Source organism: Emydura macquarii, unplaced genomic scaffold, assembly GCF_026122565.2.
Source record: "Emydura macquarii macquarii isolate MOO-44397 ecotype Brisbane River unplaced genomic scaffold, CSIRO-AGI_Emac_v2 contig_554, whole genome shotgun sequence".
Classification (NCBI taxonomy): Eukaryota; Metazoa; Chordata; order Testudines; family Chelidae; genus Emydura; species Emydura macquarii.
In genome coordinates this window covers 4,996,515-5,014,088 of record NW_027130691.1, presented here as the reverse complement: position 1 = coordinate 5,014,088, position 17,574 = coordinate 4,996,515, and the positions used below count along the sequence as shown (strand labels likewise).

The 17,574-nt window shown below is 55.9% G+C and overlaps 1 protein-coding gene across 4 annotated transcripts in view; it reads left to right on the top strand.

Moving 5' to 3' along the window:
• The window catches only part of SH2B3 (SH2B adaptor protein 3), an 83,029-nt gene that overhangs the window by 52,503 nt on the left and 12,952 nt on the right, over positions 1 to 17,574 (top strand). For all 4 annotated transcript variants that reach the window (XM_067539537.1, XM_067539534.1, XM_067539535.1 and 1 more), the window contains exon 3: positions 17,257 to 17,358. In XM_067539537.1, the coding sequence (XP_067395638.1) occupies positions 17,257 to 17,358 (102 nt within the window). The remainder of the gene's footprint in view (positions 1 to 17,256; positions 17,359 to 17,574) is intronic.

Sequence of the window (17,574 nt, the reverse complement as noted above, 5' to 3'; positions counted from 1 at the left end):
AGAATGAGTTGGACGAACCCCCGGCAGGGCCGGGGGCGATGTGGGTGGGCCTGATGGCTTCCCCATGTCCCTTCTAGCCTGACATTTCTGTGGTTCTGTGAGCAGCCCCAGGGAGCCAGTTGGCATTGCTTGAGGGCCGGATTCTGTATCCCTCCCCCCGCGGAGCAGCTTTACCCCGGGGAACATTGCTGGTGAAGCCAGCTACGCCGGCGTAAGAGCTGCTCGGGGGCGGGCTGCCTTCTGTTGGGGTCCCAAGTCACTGCCCTCTCGTGGAGACGGGAGACTCACAGCCCTGCCACGGAGGCGCCGCCTCTCATCCGGGACTCGTACCGGAGCGACCCGAGCTGCGTCGTGTCATTTAACTGCACATTGGGCGGGGTTCCTTGAGCCTCCTGCGCCGGGTGCTCCACCTCACCTGGCGGCGGAGCCTGGCGCGTGGGGGGGCAAACACTGATCCCGTAGGGTCGCGGGTCCATGCAGAGCCTGCTGCTGACTGAGGGTGTGTTTGTCAGGGGCACAGCGCAAGATAAGCACCTGGGCAGACAGTGGGAGTTTGTCTAGACTGGACGGGGCACTGGTGGCTGCTGAGAGCCCATGGCCTGCACTGGCCTCAGCAGGACCCCTAGGGAGGAGAGAGACACAAGACAGACGTCCCAGGCCTCTCCCCCTGTAGATAATGTCGCGTGATGAAACCTGTTGCTTCAGGATCGAAGCCACTCGCTAAAGGCACGTGGTTCGAATGAATCCATCCCCCCGGGCAGGATATTCCAGGGCTGAGGGTTCCCGCATCTTCCTCTGCAGCATCTGGACACTGTCAGAGACCGGATACTAGGTTAGATGAGGCACGGCGCTGCTCCCCGGAGGCAGTTTTTATGATCCTCTTGGCCTAGAAATATTGGTTAATCTGCAACTAACGAGTCTATTTCCTGTCCCCCCCCCCCCCCCCCCCCCCCCCCCCGAAGCTAAAATTAGGTTACAAATCTCTTAGACAGAACTCCCGTCTCTGCGCGTGCAACTTGGTGCTCATAATTCAGCTCGGCTCTGGGTTGGCCCCTGAAGAGAAAACAACGGAAGCCAAACTTTCCTGGAAGTGCTGTGCAGTGTGGAGGTAGGCGGGAGGTCCAGAGGGAGACGCCAGCCCTGAAGAATCCCACTCAAATTGATTTTCTAGACAATAGAACTGGGCTGGATGGCTCATTTTCTCCAAGTAATAATAAAAAAGTTACCCAGGAATATAAAGATCTATTATTAAATAAACCCTGGCCTCTGTGGGTGCCAGGAATCTGACAGCCTGGAGCAAGCTTCCAAGGAAAACTGATGACCAAGATTGTCCGGCATGCACGGAGCAGGGCTGATTGTTTGGAAAGGCTGGGGTGTTTCATTCGACCTGTGTGTTAAATGATTGATTACACGGGACCAGCTGCAGCTTCCTCATCAGGGAGCTGGGCTCTCTGTAGGACATGCACGCTCTCAGGGCACAGGGGCAAATAGCACGCGGGACGCACTTTAGAGGCTGGTCTCTTTTCCTTGCTTCCCAGCAGATGGGATGCTCTCCCCGATACCAGAGTGTTTGCAAAGCCCATCCCCCAGCACTCACTAAACCCCACGCTCCTTCTGCTACTGAGCTCGGGCCGGGTCAGCAAGGGACGGGGAAGCTGTTAGGAAAAGGCATGGACCAGGGAAGCCGAGTGGGTTTGTGACTTGAAGTGTTTCAATTAGGGTCTGATCTAAATCTTGTTGAAATCAAGAGGAGTTAAGTCGATCAAGTCTCCCCCAGAGCCCTCCTCCTGGGCCAGCCCCAGCCCTCTCGAAGGCTTGGTTTATTTAAAGAGGCAGTAGGACGGTAGCTGTCGCTGGGATGTTCCAGCAGTCTGCGTCCTCTGCCTTATGCCACTTCGGCCTGGGGCTAGAAGCTGAGACGGGGCGATGGGCTGGATCCCTCGATAAATTGCCTGGCGCTGTTCATTCCCGCTGGAGCACCTGGCCCCGGCCAGTGTCGGAAGACAGGCCCCTGGGCTGGATGGACCATTGGTCTGCCCGTGTCGCTGGGCCCATGGGCACGTAGGTGGTAGAAATTGCTCCTCAAACGTGGCTCTGGTCATTTTTGAGTGTGGCTCCGGCGCACACGCTCCCCACGTCGCACCGGTCCCCCCAGCAGCCCACCAGCACGCTGGTCTCCGCCGTGGGATCCCTGTGGGGATCGCCGTGCCCCACTGCAGCAGTCACTGCATAGGGGGCCTGGCTGGTGGCTGGCTGCACGCCGTTGCCCAGAGGGTGAGGCCTCTGGCAGCCTGTCTGCGCAGCACTGCGCACAGCCTGGAGCCGCAGGTGATTTCTCGGCAGCCGGCTCCGTCAGTGGCTTCCTCTCCAGCTGCTTTCTGCCTGACCTGCCGGCGTCTCTGCTGCTGTGCGGGAGCCGGAGCTCAGCCGCACGCCGTCATGCAGCTCTGTTGGTGCAACGCCGGCTGCCCCAGTTACGAGGTGGGACGGGGAGTTTGGAGGAGTGGCCCGTGGCCAGCAAAGACCGTGTCTGCTCTCTGCTGAATGCCCGGAACTTGGCACATCTGGCAGCTGCCTGTCTGCCCGCTCACTGCCTGTCTCCAGGGCACGCTCAGTCTGTCTGTCTGGGACCTTGGCATATGTGCCATCTGCCTGCCTGCCTGCCTCAGGGCGCACGTACAGGCTCTGTGGGATGCTCAGCTCCTCTGCAGGCCGGTCCCAAATCTGTTCCGGGACGTTCTGCCCCTGCCCCTGTGTGTAGCCAGCACCAGCATGCCACTCCAGCCTCCGCCCAGGCCCGATTGACGGCACACGCAGGGGGGCGAGGACCCGACTCTCCACATCTCTGCTGCCTTAAAGAGAGACACTCTGGCCTCTTGAGAGCAGTACTGGCCCATTACTCCCCCCGCCGGTCCGGTGCTGGAGTGGGGGGCGTCTGGGCCGGCAGGAGGGTGAGTTATCAGGCTGGAAACAGTAAACTTGGCAGCTCTTCCAGGCCTTCCTGAAAATTCCTCCCCCTCATCCCAGTAATCAGAGCGCCGCTGTGCCGAAGGCAAAGGCCTCATTAATAGAGAGCTCCACGCCTTCCCTTCAGCCTCCTGGGGGCAGGCAGCGGCAGAGAGAGCCCAAAGGAAACGCCTTGGGCTTGGCCAAGTCTCGGCACGCTAAGCCGGGATGAGTGCAAACGTCCCATTGCCTTGGCAGGGCTTTGCGCCTGCAGGGACTCCCCAGCCGCGCGGTGCAGAACTTCGCGCTAAACATCAGCCTGGGGAGCCCAGATGGCTGGGCTGGGGGGGCGCCCCTCTTCCCATAACGTGAGTCCATGGCCTTTCGCAGCTGGCCTTTGGCTCGCCGGTTCCAGCCGAAAGCCCTGTTCAAAGGCAGCAGCTGGGCGAGGCAGAGCGATGGAGTGGCCAGCTCAGGGTTGTGCTGCGAGCCGGTGGCAAAGCTGGTCACTTCAGAGAGGAAGGAGCGTTCTGTGGTTAGGTGCTAGCCTGGGTGACCGGGTTCAGTTTCCTGCTCTGACACCGATTCCCTGTTTGACCTTGGGGCAGTCACTTAGTGCCACAGTTCCCCAGCGTGGGAGTATAGCCCTGCCCTGCGTCACGAGGGTGCTGGGAGAACAGAGGCATTCAAGGCTGTTGGCTGCTCAGATCCTGTGGGCATGGGGCCAGCGCCGCCTGCTGACTCCCAGTCCCCTGCAGGGCAGCAGATTGAAGATCCTCTGGGCATCGACAGAACAAGTCCAGCCTTGCCGGTAGCAGCACTGCTCAGGGCTCTGCCCGGGAGCTGCCCCTCACCTCTGCGGGGGAGCAGAGAGCTGAGCTTCGGAGGCACGTGCCGGCCTCTGTCTCTCTGCCGGGACAGGGCCACGGCCGCCAGTGGGAGTCGGGCATGGGTTAGGACGTGGGGGCTGAGAGCACCAAACTCGTGTCACGTCGGCCGCCAGTCTGTTCTGGCTTCTCTCTCTCCCGTCTGAAACCGAGGAGACCCTGAGTGCGCACAGTGTCCTGCATCCATCGCTATTCATGCGCTGGCTGTGGCGAGTTGCTCCTCCTTGCAGAGGGTTGCGTTGACATGGCCACACAGGAGGGTATGCCATTGTCACTCATATCTACTTGGAGCATGGTGGTGCCCGGGAAGCCAGTCCAGAATCAGGGCGCCCTTTGTGCTCGGTGATCTACAGACTGGGCATGCCCTAGAGAGATTGAAATCTGAGTAATGGACTGGACGCAACCAGGATTATATAGATAAATTGTGCACAGAATGAGTGGCAGTATAAGGTAACATCATGAGTGGCTTAAAAGTGAAGGGGTGTGGTTCTTCTTCTTTGTTTTCTGCTTTCTAAGACTTAGAGGTGCACTCAGGTCTCATTTCCAAGCTTTTCTCTGCAATCAGGAGGACTAGAAATTAAAAAAAAATAAATCTGGGACTCTTGGTAATCACCTGACTCCGGAAGCTGGGGCTTTGAGTTGGCAGCAATGTAACAACACATTCAGAGTGGAGGAGAAAAGGGATAACTCGTCCGGCCTGCGGACTCGCCACCGGAGGAGGGCACAGCTTTTCCTTTAAACAAGAGGAAGTCCTAAATCTAATTTTGCCATGCACAAAAATGAGTAACTAGATGTGCTTAGTTGTCCCACTTACATGTATAAGGAGAATAGAACTTGTAGGGCAACATATTCCAAACGCTGGTCAGTTCCACATGAAGGAGTTGACATTGGCTTGTGGATTGTGACTACACACGTGCACGCACAGGCTGTGACTGCACACGTGTGCACTTGCACCCCCAGAGGGTTTTATAGGCACAGCTGTAGTGCCCATCTTTGAAAATCGGGTTCTTAGTGTCAAGCCTGGTGCTTTGCTGAAATGGATTTTATCGACTGGTTTTTCCTGTGTTCCCTGTATCCAGGGGTGGAATCTGGGCCTCCTGGAATCAATGGGAGATTTGCCGTGGATGTGAGCGGAACCAAGATTCGCTGCATGTCTTTCCCCTGCCTCGGTGCTCTGGTTTTGATCGTTAACTGCCCGCATCAGGGCTGAGAATTATTTCCTGTTGCTAATTTTGTCAGTAGCTAGCCCGTGCCAGAGAGCTCAGCAAGACAAGGGTGGCAAACCATGGGGGGGGATGTGTGGGGGTAAGTGTATGGTTGCTGGCCTCTACTGTACAGGAGGTCAGACTAGATGATGTACTGGTCCCTTCGGGCTGCAAACACTGTGACCCTCTGGGTATCCACCCGCAGCAGCGAGTCTCAGAGCCCAGCTCAGCTGACTCAGGCCCTCGCTGGATCTCAGAGCCCAGGCTTCAGCCCAAGCTCAAATGTCTACGTTGCTACTTCTATCCCCGTAGAGCAAGCCTGAGTCAGTTGATGTGGTTCTGAGATGACTCTGTGGGTCTTCTTTTGCAGTGTAGGTGCACCCAGGGACTCTGCAGCTATTTGCGAAGTCGTGGATCCAGCAGCAATAAAGGGCAGAAACAATAAGCCCTGACCACTTGAGCTAGAAGAGAATCGTTCTTAACTGTTGGCAGTATAGGGCCTATGACACGCGTCAGCATTTGTGATTCCATTTAGTACAGAGCAGTGGTAGCTCTGGCTCATGTGTCTGTTTGTCTCTCTGTACTCATACAAACAACTTCTAGCCAGTTAATTGCAATGTATCTTATTTCTATATACTTGCAGCATCGTAAAACTTCTCAGCGGCAGAGGTAATCATAAACTAAAGCGAAAAAAAATTAGAATTAGAGACAGAGAATGACTCAGAGGGGCGGGTTCTGGGGAAACGGGACGGCCCAGCACAAAGAACCAGCCCTGGATGTGTTAGCCGCTATTAATGAGATAATAGGAGCTAATCTGCTACTGATAAACCTCCATCTTGCAAGCAAGTGCTGCGCACAGTAAATTAATTACAGGCAGGCCGCTAGCCAACGTGCCCTTCCAGCTTCCTGATAGTTCAAAGCAGGCCTCGTGTGCATGGTCTAGGTCAAAGCAAAGGGGCTGGCTGTGTCTGCAACCAGTGCGTTCTCCTCCAGCCCATCCTGCCGTCAGCAGCAGCACAGCAACCATCCATGGGGAAGAACCTTGGTTTGTTTGGAGGCACATTTAGGAAACCGACTCAGTAGCTCCATGTAAACTGTGTATTTTAGCTGTTTCCCAGAATACCCTGAAAGCTTCCAGAGTAAACTCCAAAGATTCAGCGGAGCTGGTTTCCTGTGCTGGCCGTACATCCTGTCAGTGTTTAGGTAGGGAAGGTTCCTGTCAACAGCTTCTAAGAAGCAGCCCTGAGAATAACTTCCTTTGCTCGGAGAAAGTAAATAGAAACACAAGTGCATCCATGTGTGTGTGTGTGTGTGTGTGTGTGTGGGTGGAGGGGAGGCTGATTTCTTGGTAAACGGTCACTTGGAAAATGGTGGCTCGCTGGCTGTCCTGGCGTTTGATCCGGAGAATAACATGGAGTTTCTCAACCACTGCTCCACATCTGCCAACCCCCCGTTCTGCCGCACTGCACAGGTTCAAGGGGTGGGGCAGCTAATCCAGACCCCGCTGCCTGCTGGCATCCCCAGCGTCCATCCAATTTGCTCAGGCCGTGCGTGTGTAACAGGAGTAACTTGTTAGCATCCCTTTTGTTACCCTGGCCCACCTCCTGGGATGGAGGCCAGGATACAAAGGCCAGGCCAGTTTGTCCCCAGCCCTCCAGTGTGTCACACCTTTATCTCCTGGTGTCAGGAGTGGGATCCGAATCTGCACATTCACGTGGAGATTGGATAAAAGCCAGTCTCTTACCTCAAGGGTGTTGGAAGGATCCAGATGTTAAGATCGTCAGATGGTCGCTTTGAAGCCTGAAATGTCTGTTGAATCAGTGTGAAGGGATGGAAACAGCTCTGAGCATGGTGGAGATCTCTGTCCAGAATATCACCATGTGGAATCAACATTGCATTTCACTGTCTGTTACCACCCAGTTTTTAAGTTCTTGGCCATTTTGACTTGACGGATTAGACGCAGGCGGAGTAGAGCTTCAGGAAGGCATGCATCTATGCCAGGCCGAGAGGCCTAGACCATCACCGGAGCAGAGGTCACTCAACTAATCACCAGCGTTACTGACCAGCTGATTTGCATGCCGTAGTTTCATGGCTTGTGTGAGGGAGACTGCCCAGATTGCGGCAGCGCGAACTTTCAGCTCCTGGTAAATACGGTAAAGGCTGTGAGATGCCCGGATACTCTGGTAATGGGAACTGGGTAAATAGCAGCGCGCTGTGACGCCGAGCAGGGCTGGCTTTGCTGGTTGGTCTCATGTAGTGCAACTCTGGGGCAGTCTGCAGGAATCCCTTCTTCTTTAACATGTATGTTGTGATGGCACCTAAAGGCCACAGTGGTTGTGCTAGGCGCTGTACAAACTTACAGTGAACAACAGCCCCTACCCCAAAGCGCTTACGCTGTAATACTGCCACTTCATCCGACTCAAATGCAGCTACTGCTAGAGTGGAGCCTGGCCCCTGTTTAACAGCTGACAGCAACACTGCCATCTTTCATTGACTGGATGTGCGGGGAACTGCAGGCAGACCAGAACCCCTGCTGCGCTGCCAGGTGCCAGTGGCTGAGTACCTACTAAAACACGCAGCCTTGTGCACTCTACTTTGTGGTGGAGTGTGCACATATGGGGGTGTGGGTTCTTTGGGGAGGAAGGCAGAGCCCATGAGGTTTGTTGACAACAGTCCAGTTAGCTTTTTGAACCCGCCCCCTCCTCCCCCCCACACACACACTCTCTCTCTCCCTTCTGGGTAAGGATTCTGGGTAATGTAGTCTAAAACAGGCATTTCTTGTGTCTGGAAATACTATCCTTAGAATAACCAGTAAAGGGCATTCAAAACATGGTGTGCACATACATATTATTGCAGTGTGTGTGTGTGTGTGTGTGTGTGTCCGTGTCCGTGTGTGTGTGTCCTGCTACACTGAGAACATTTCCTTACTCGTGACATGCCCCTCTGAGCCCAGAATACATCCCTCCTACGTGTCAGCCATGCAGATGCTGTGCTGACCAATCTGCAGGGCTCGCTGGAGGGGGCGGTAGGATTCACCTGCAAGACATTAGGAAACAGCTGCTGTGGTCTGTAACAGTTATGCTGGGGGGGGGAGGGAGGCAGCAACTTGCCCTGTGGTTCCTTCTCTCCCAACGGCTAGGGGGAGAAAGACAAACAGCCTTGATTAAATCCAGGGTGTGGGATAAGAAGTGGGGTGAGATGGCCTCTCCTTTCCTCTCCGCCAGTGCCATTTTGCTTTTAATGCAGGCACAGCTTCTAAGATCCCATTTCTGATGTGTCAGGGCTGTTTGTTTCCACACAATGGGGACAGAATCTGTCGGAGGCTGTATTCTCGCTTTCATCTAGTCCTGCAACACAACGCCTATTGATTTGTCAGCCGCTACATCCTCCGCGCTCTTCTTTTCCTCTGTGCTTTCATGTAGCAGCTGACTGAAAGGAGGGATTCAAAGGCTAGAGCTGAGGTCTGGAAAGAAACGTCCAAGCCGGAGAACTTTAATATACAATGTCTGTGTTTGGAAAAGACTAGGGGGAGTAGGGTCTTGTCCAGGGTCCAGGCCTGCTAACATTTTGCCTGCAATCCCCCTGGTCCAAGCAGGGAAACATCTCTCCGCATCCTGACAAATGCTGTACAGTGTTGCTGTCAGCTGTTAAATAGCTGCCCTGCACCACTCTAGAGGTAGCTGCATTTCAGTGACTGTACCATGGCCGGTGCGGGACAGGTGTGCTGGCTCAGTCCAGCTCTTGTGAAGGAATCTCCCCCAGTAACACCTCAGGCGCTCTGGGAAAGTCCTTCCTCAAGCAAAACTGCTTTTAAGCTTCCCCCAGAACTTCAGTCCTGTATGCCTGGCATGCCACTCTGACTGAGGGCTCGAAGAGAATCCAGAACCGCAGCTTTAATAATATAATCATACCCCAGGCTTGGTAGCCTCCTAGATTGTCTCAGCTGAAAGCACTGCAGCTTGCGCTGAGGTGGGACCCTGGTCGGGGTGGGGGGCTGGGGAAGCTGACGTCAGAGCTGCACCTCTTCTGGGGAGAGGCTGGAATTCCCGAGGGCCAGCACTTACAGCTGCTTAAGCCCCCAGGTCCCGTGGAGTGTGAGGGGCATGTAGGCACTGCCCAGCAGCCAATGTGATGCCCTTTGCCAGTGCTAAATTCACCCCGAAAGGTAGTGGTGGTAGAAACGAACCTCGGTGTCGCAGGGCGAAGAAAACCCGGCACGCCTGCCGTTTCTTTCCAAACCCTGACTCTGAAACGTCTCCCTCTTCTCCGCGCGCGCTGCCCCCGTCGGATCCCGCTGGAGATGAGCTCCTGGAGCAGCCCCGCCTGTGTCAAAGGAGAGTTTGCACTGGGCCGCTTGGATGAGTTTGGGCTGCAGCTCCCGTGCTCGTCTCTGTCGATCGAACCTTTCTCTTGTGGGGAGGAAGGTCGCAAGGTTTTCTCCCTTGTGCAAAGCCTGGATCCGCCAGAGGTGCTGCCCAAACGCTGTCCCTTGTGCTTCGGCCAGCAAACTCCCCTGAGCAGTGATGTGATCACGCTGAGGACTGGGCTGGGACGAGCAAACCCATGCGGCCCAACTCGTAAAGGAACCCATGGCTGCAGTGGCACAAAATCAAAGAGCACCAATCTGCTCTGCCAGGCTGTGGCTTTTCTTTCGTTTTCGCATGTCCCTCGCGGGGGATAAAGCTGGAGAGCTGAGACTCTGTTACAATGGCAGCACATTTGTACGGATCTACTCGGCAGGCCGCTAGGTGCCCTGTCATCACTAGGGGGGTTTGAGCCATTACTGCAATCATCGTCCGAGTGATTGGACCCATTGCTGTACAGAGCTGGAGCGGTTTTATGAATCCTCAGTGTGTTTTGGCCCTTGCTGTAGAATATTGTGGCATTTGTCATGCATTACGGCTGGCCTTCAACATTTGGTTTTTAGATCATTTCGTTTTCATGCCGTTTCTCCTCCTTTATCCCCAAAGCCAGGTGGATCAGCTAACCTACTAGGGAGGGTGTTTTTAGGGTGTCTTTCATCCCCAGCGTTGAACACATTAGCACTGGTGCAGTCCGTGGTGTTGGGGACTGCTGCTGGGAAATAGGGACATGCAGATCTTTGTTAAATAAAAGATTCCCTGGGCTGCCATGCCAGCAGGCCTTGTTCCATTGCATGTTGTATTCCTTGTCTCTCTGAACGAAAGGCATTAGCTCCCTTTTCTATTAGTGTTACTTTCCGGTCACTTTGTAAATTCCACCCTTTGTGCACAGCAGTTCCTCTGACGCCAGCTGCCCGGGCTGTTCCCGTCAGGCCCCTGCGCTGTTTATAAAAGAGGGCGGCTTTTAAAGAGACAGCACCAAGTGAGTGCCTGTCCCAGATACCGAGTTTGTAGTAACAAGGCTTTCTACGAAAGGTCAGGTCTATAACTGTGCCCCTGGTTTTTATTTTTAAGTTCTGTACGAAAGAGGAGTCTGTTTGCACAGCTGTAAATGTGACTGTGCTGTTTCCAACAACGTCCTCGCAACCTTGTGCTAATGTGTGGGAACCAGGAAGTGAAATTGGCCGGCCTGTTTTAGGCTGAGTGAAAAGCCAAAAAGCAAGCAAGCCGCATAAATGATTACATAAAAGTAACCTGGATTTTAACCCACTAGCAGTGGGTGAAATATATTTGGGTTGCGGGCCAGCGAGGTCTAGGCACCATGTAAACCCTATTCCTGTTGTTCTAACGATCAAGGACCTGCTCTGTACCTGAAATGAGGATAAAGCCCCACAGTCCTGTTCTCTGTATGTGCATCTGTCATGGAAACTTCAGACAGGAGTGACTGGCCAGTGCAGCTCGCTGGTCTGCTTTGAACATTTCCTACTATCTAAAAATGCAGTGAGTGGGTGGGTTTTGGGTTTTGGTTTTAAACCATCTACAGAATTGTCAGCTGAGCTGTAGTGCAAGCTCTCCTCCTCCCATGTCCACTGCCAGCAGGTCCTGTGACGATCAGTTGAGCCCAAGCGGCCGTGTTAAAATTACACACCACCCAACCTGGAGAGAACTTGAATTGCAAAACCTCCAGCCACGTGACAAATGTTGCCCTGCTCGGGGGTTTTGTTCCACACGTGAAATCCACACCATGTTTGCTCCCAAGAACCCAGTGAGTCAGTTTAAAGCCCTGCGAGGCTGGCACAAGCTCCTGGAGATCTGGAATATTTGTGTTCATCCGCAGCTGTATGAAGCCTCTGATGCCGGAAGATGACCCGCAAGGGAGAGATCAGTGCCTTATGCCCGTGGTTTTGGGGATGAGTCACAGCCCAGCCAGCCACCAGGGGACATTAAATTCCCCCCCCCCGTGCTGGGCCATCAGCTGCAGACAGCCTCGCTTAGCCTTCAGAGGGGGCTCCGGATCTCAGCCCCGGGGCCGCTCCTTTCTGCTAGCAGGGCTATAGGCTGGTACAGGGCCTTGCATTTCCGCTGACACCACCCCCTCCACTGCGAGCCAGTTTTTCACACATCCCAGTCTCTTCCTTTGCGCCGAGCATCCACTGGGCATCCCCGAGCGTGTAGCCGTGTAGCCTATGCTTGCGGTGTACTGCGTCTTCAGCTCTCAGAGGATGCTCAGCAGGCATTGTGTGTCCAGCGCAGGCTCAGCCCGACGCGCTCTCATAGACTTTACCTTTGTTCTTTTTCCTCTTGTCCCGGTAATCTCAATGGAGGCCATTCCGGCTGCTGTTGGCTCTTGGTGTCTGGTGGGGAAAGCATTACTTGCATGAGCAGCTCTGATTCCCCCCCTGCTCCCACAGCCCCACTCCTGCGCGCGTCACTGCCACAAGTAGAGGGTTGCCGGATCGGGCTCCAGGACTGCGGGTCAGCAGAGAGTCTTGATCCGCCTCTTCCAAGCAATGTGCAGGGCTGAGAAAAGGGCAGACGCCGTCGTCTCTCCCCAGCAGAGCTTTGTCCGCACAGCGCTTGCCATGAGGCACTCCTGGCTCCTCTTTAAGACCATTTGAAGGCCAGGGAGAAACCCATTCAGGCCTCCCGGGATGGTCGATTGGCAGAGCTGGCTTGTGGGGGGGCCTGGAGCCCCGTGGGGCTGCAAAGTCACTTTCCAAGGACCAGGTCCTGCCTGCCTGGCAGCGCTCCCAGCACCCCCCACGGGAACGGGACTGGGCCCTGGGCAGGACGCGAGCTCTCTGCCTGCCAGACCGCAGGGGGTGAAGCCTTCCCAGGGCCGCTGTGACTGTGCCCCGAGGGGCTCCGGTTCCAGGAGGGCAGGAAGCAGTTGCAGCCATCCAGTGCGTGGGTCGTTCTCGTTCATGCTGGAGACCGTGTGGTGACGGCCCGTCTGCCTTCAGTGCCAGATGACTCCCCTGGCCGCTCAGCATGCTGTACAGTAAAAGAGCCAGAGAGGGGCCCCAGCTGCTGCGGGCAGACCGTGGGTGCAGAGCCGGGCTCCCCAGAGCCAGAGGTGTTTGGATCCGGGCTCTGGGCCGAGGTCCGTCTTGGAGGATGGCAGGAACTTAGGGAGGGCTGCACCGGGGCGGCCCAGTATTCCTTCTAGCCCCAGATCCTGCCGCCAGAGGAAATCCCAACAAAGCCCCTGACCGTGCAGTGCTGAGGGCGAGGGAGTCGCGGCCTGGCCCAAGCTGGTGGCGAGTGTGTGTCTGAAGCGTGACATTTGGGAGGCCAGAACAAAGTCCTTCTAGCTGGGCCCCGTGCTGGCTCCCGGCGGCGGCTGGATGCTGTGCAAAGCACTGACTGCCTCTCCCTCCTGAGCCCTAGCTGACGAAGTGCCGCCTGTCGTCCCCCCGGCCCTGCCAGCTGTGCGCCTCGGGATGCTCCGGTGGGCTGCTCCCAGCGCTGTGCCTGTGTGCCGAGCAGCGCACCGGCGCCTTCAGCCGTGCGGTTCAGGCGGGTGTGCTGACTGGGACGCGGTCACGCCGCTGCAAATCCAGAGCCACTCCGGCCGCATCAGTGGAATCGCGCCGGGGTGACCGAGGTCTGAATCTGGCCCGTGGAGTCGGGCGTCCTGCAGGCCGTCGCTCAAAGAGCACCTGTTGGCCTCTTGTTGTTGAGCTGTGGGGCAGAGGAGGGGGCGTGAGGGGCTGGTGGCCTGGGACGGACGGGGAATGGCCTGGTTTAGAGTCTCTCTTCATTATGGCCTGCTCTGTGCGCGTCCTGCCCTGGCCCAGTGGTAATGGGCACGTTCTGGGGCATTGCCCAGGGACTCTCTGTGCCAGCCGCCAGGTCAGAGAGGAGCCGGGCCCTGTAGGACCTGGCCGGGAGGATGGCAGCGCCGGGGAGTGGCCGCCCAGAGCTGGGAGGCCAGGGCATGGCAGCGGTCAGTGGGGAGCTGAGTTCAGCGCCTCTCAAACGGAGGCGGCACTTCACTGCTCAGGCTCAAGACGATTCAGTCCGAGCCCCAGGGAACTACCCCCGTCTCAGCAGCGTTTCCGCCCGCGCCCTCGAACGGGGCAGCTTTCGCCCCCGCCCCTCGTTCTCCTGGCGGTGGGCTCCCTGGGGTGGCGTTCAGTGGCCCTTTCTCTTCGCGCTTGGATCAGCAGCAGCTAGCAGCTCAGGCCAGCCCAGCTGGCTGTGTGGGTCCACTGGTTTGAGACCCCAGCGCCCTCCTGCCCCAAGTTCAGGGCCTCGGGCTGAATCGGCTTTGTCTGAGCGAGGGATTTCCCAGGCACTGAACCACGCCAGCCTTGCCCACGCTCACTTACAATTCCACTTGTTCAGTGGTGTTTTTTCCTTAGCTCAATAGTTCTGTGACACGTCCTCTCCGTGTGGGGCTGGTCGGTCTTTGGGGCGATATTTGTCACGCTTCTCAAAGCCTGGGCGATCTGGCGTATGGCTTCTTCCGGCGCTGGCCTCTGAGGCGCCATCTGTTAGCAACTTGGAGTGGATTATTTCCTTGCTGCTTCATTGGATGCCAATGAATCATTCAGCTCATCCCAACCAAAGATGTTCACTCAGGTCCCGGAGGAAAAGCCCAGGTCATCAGCAGAGGCCGGTAACTGCTCCCAGAAGCAAATGGTTTCTGGTAAAAGTATTAAGGGGGCCTCACTGCCTCAGTTTCCTTCCTTCACTAGCTTTGCTCAGCTGGTTTTCAAAATGGCTCATTAGTTTCAACACCAAGTAATAACGACGATAGCGTTTGCTTACATACGGCCCCATCTGAAAAGCCGCATCGTTCTGACCAATGGACATTGAGGCCAGCTGGGATTTTCCTCTTAAATCTGTTTCCTTCTGCCCGAGGAAGAGCATCCAGGTTCCTCCACAGTGACTAGTTTTACTGTTGTGAACACAACAGTGCCCCTTCTAGCATCCTCAGTCTGACAAGGCCAGCACTGGCTACTTTGGAGGAAGATGCAAGAAACCCCCCAGCTGCCAAGACCTGCCCCTAGGGAAATCTCCTTCCTGACCCCTTTCAGTGACTGGCTCATGTCCTGAAGCATGAGGGTTTTTAGTGGATGGGTGTCCACAGTGCAGCACAGAAACCATGCTCAGAGTTGGTATTAAGGGGCCCCTTGTTGGCTGCGAAGGCTGGAACAAGGCATGGAAGGCCAGCTGCCCTCTTTTACCTAAGGGTGGCGAGGAGGCAGGTGATGGTGGGATGGAGTGGGGGATGTTTGCCTGGCCATCGCGCTGGCTGTGCCCGCTCTGTAGAGACAACTTTACTCTCCTGGGCTATCAGACCGATACTGGTGGCCGGCCCCCATCAGAGGGGCAGGCCTTTTACTGCTTTGGGAGACAACCCACCACCCCAGGATTCAAACAGACTGGCACATCCCTCCCTGTTTCCTACCCCTCTTTGATTTACCCCACCTACCTGGTTGGCCTCCGTCCCTTTAGTCCCTTCCCTTTCTGAGGGTTGACCAATGATGTTTCTGCAGTGGGGCCATCTGGGGCCCTGCCCTTTTCCTAAAATCAGGGTGCCTGGCTCCTCCCCCCAGCTCTCAGTTTAGCTTACTCTGCCTATTCAGACGAGTCCCGGGTGGCTTTCAGAGGGTGGAATTCCTCTCCCTGTAGCCGGCCAACACAAGGCTAAAGCATCCCTAAAAGCATCAGTAGGATTTAAAGGTTGCACGTTGCCTGGGGCTCGGCGGGGAATTTCTCCCGGGGAGAGGAAAGCAGTGCTAGTCCTTTTAAACCACAGCTGAGCAGCCCAGCCCCCTCATCCCCCCAGCAGTCGCAGGGGTTAATTTTTACACCTTCAGAGATTTTCAGTGTCATCGCCCAGATGTTTTAGTTAGAGGCCAGTGCAGCAGTCCACGAGAGAGTCAGGAATGCATCCAAGGCTGCCAGGACAGATTGGCCCCCGTGCACTTTCTCGCTAGAAGTCCGGCGATCGGAAAATATGATGATGTGCTGCTGGTGGGAATCCTTGCCAGATAGGAACTGGCTGGAAGGGCTTTCGTTGTGCTAAGTGGAAAGTCTTAGCTCTTCTCCAGTCCGTCTGTCGAGGGCCAAATCCTGCTTTAAGCAAATGGCGAGCAGAGTGAGAAGTAAATGAGCCGTTTATGATTCATGGAGGTTTAATCATTTCCAGTGTAATTGGGAACTTGGATAACGAGGGGTTGGGTCTTTTTTTTTGTTTTTTATTGAAAAAGACACGGGCCAAGATTTTATAAAGTGGTTACTGAGTTCGGGTGCCCAGCCCCAGACACCTTAACGGGGCCTGAGAGTGCTTCCGACCCCATGTTTAGAGCTGCTGTAAAGAGGGAGCCGGGCGATGCTTTGTATTTTCTACTGGCACCTTCTCTCTGAACTTACTCATCCCCTGTACACAGACAGAGAGCCCGCGTGTGCCCCTGATCGGCTAGGCCTGGGAAACCAGGCCCCTTTAAGGTGTGTCTAGTTGGGCATCCCCCATCCCTAGCCATTTTGGAAAATCTGGATCGTGTCTTTTAAGCTTGAAGGTCTGGCTCCCATGGCAGATTTTAAAGCCCAGCGTTCCTCTGGTGTCGCTCCCCTGAAGTCCCGCGGATTTGAGTGTCGGTTTTCGAGAGCTGTTTGCTTGCAGCGTTCTGCCCGGGGACCCTGCCGGCTGGCTGCGCGCTGGGTCACGATCTGCGGCATCCGAACTGCAACGTTCCAGCCCACGACCAAAGGCCCAGTTGAGAACAGCCCTGGAAACGCGGCTGCTTTTTCCATTCGCACTCTGTGCAGTCGGGTCTATAAATAGGGGGTTGAAAATCAGGCTGAGCAGTTAGTTCTCCGAGAGCGACCTAAGCGAGAGGCCTAGACAGTGGAGGGCCGTGCAACTTGGCAGTGGCGAGCCAGAGGGAGGAAACAGCCTGCATCTGGGAACCATATTATGCGGTAATGTAGTTTACTTTTGCAGTACTTTCCCATCGTTATTGTTGATTGAAAAGCAATTGCTTGCACATGGCAATCTCGAACGGGGTAAACAAGTGAGGCTCTGAAGACCCTTTTCGGGTAAAGCAATGGGCCCAGATTTGCAAGCGTAGGTGCAGGAGCACAGCTCGTGTCTTGGAGCACAGCTGCTGTCAGCTTGGTGTCCGGCGTTTTCACCCCGGGTGGAGATGGCACGGAAGCTGCCTCGGCCATGCACGAACGGGCGGTGTCTGAGAGGCTGGTGTGGAGGCCAGATGTTGCGCAATTCGTTAATGTGATTCCGCCCAGAGCCACTGCTTTGTTTTGGTCGCTTGTGCCAGATATTTGCTGAAGCACAAAGGGCGGGTTTGTGTGTCTGGGGAACTGGACAGGAGAGGGTAAAATCAAATGCCTGGGACTGCCTCAGAAGTTGTTCTGAAGTTTGTGTCCTTTGACTGAAGCCAAAATGGACTCCGGGAGGAGGCACAAAGAGCGGCCAAGATGCAGCGCTGCAGAGCCGATGAGAACTAGCTTCACCTTCATCCATATAATATCACGGTTACTTCCCTGCTGTGAGATATGCAGATGGCCCTGGAGATAGGCCCCAAAGCCTGTCCCCACGAGGTCGCTAGTATCCGATCGGCCTGGTCGGCAGGGCCCTGCAGCCTGTGATTTATTTTTCCTTTTCCCCTTTAGGAGCTGGGCTTGGTGCTTCCCTGGCAGCAAACCTCTTGCCAAGCGCCGGGCACCTTCCCTGCCCCTTCCTGCAGCGGGAGCTGAGGGTGCTGGGGGGCGTGAAGGCCGGGGCCATGCGCTGACAGTCTCCGGCTCGGCTCCGTGTCGATCCTGGCACCCGGGTGCTGGTCATGCGGGTGCTCAGCGATCTCTCTCTCTCTCTCTCGACAGGGCTCCAGACCCAAGCTGCTCACCACCTGCTCCGCGGTGCAGGAGATCCGGAGATGCACCCGCCTCGAGATGCCAGACAACCTGAACACCTTTGTGCTCAAGGTAAGGGGCCCGCGTCTCCCCGGCCCGGAGGGAAGGCTCGAGGGGGCTGACAGTCGGGTTCTGCTGGCAGTGACCCCCGGGGATGTGGGGGGAGCCATCTCCTGCCTGGCTCTGAGCCGCCCTACGGAGCCGGGCAGCAGGGAGCGAATGCTCAGTGAAAGCTGCCCCCCGGCAGGCCCCCACACGTGAGGGCTCCCTGTCAGGAATTAGCCTCGC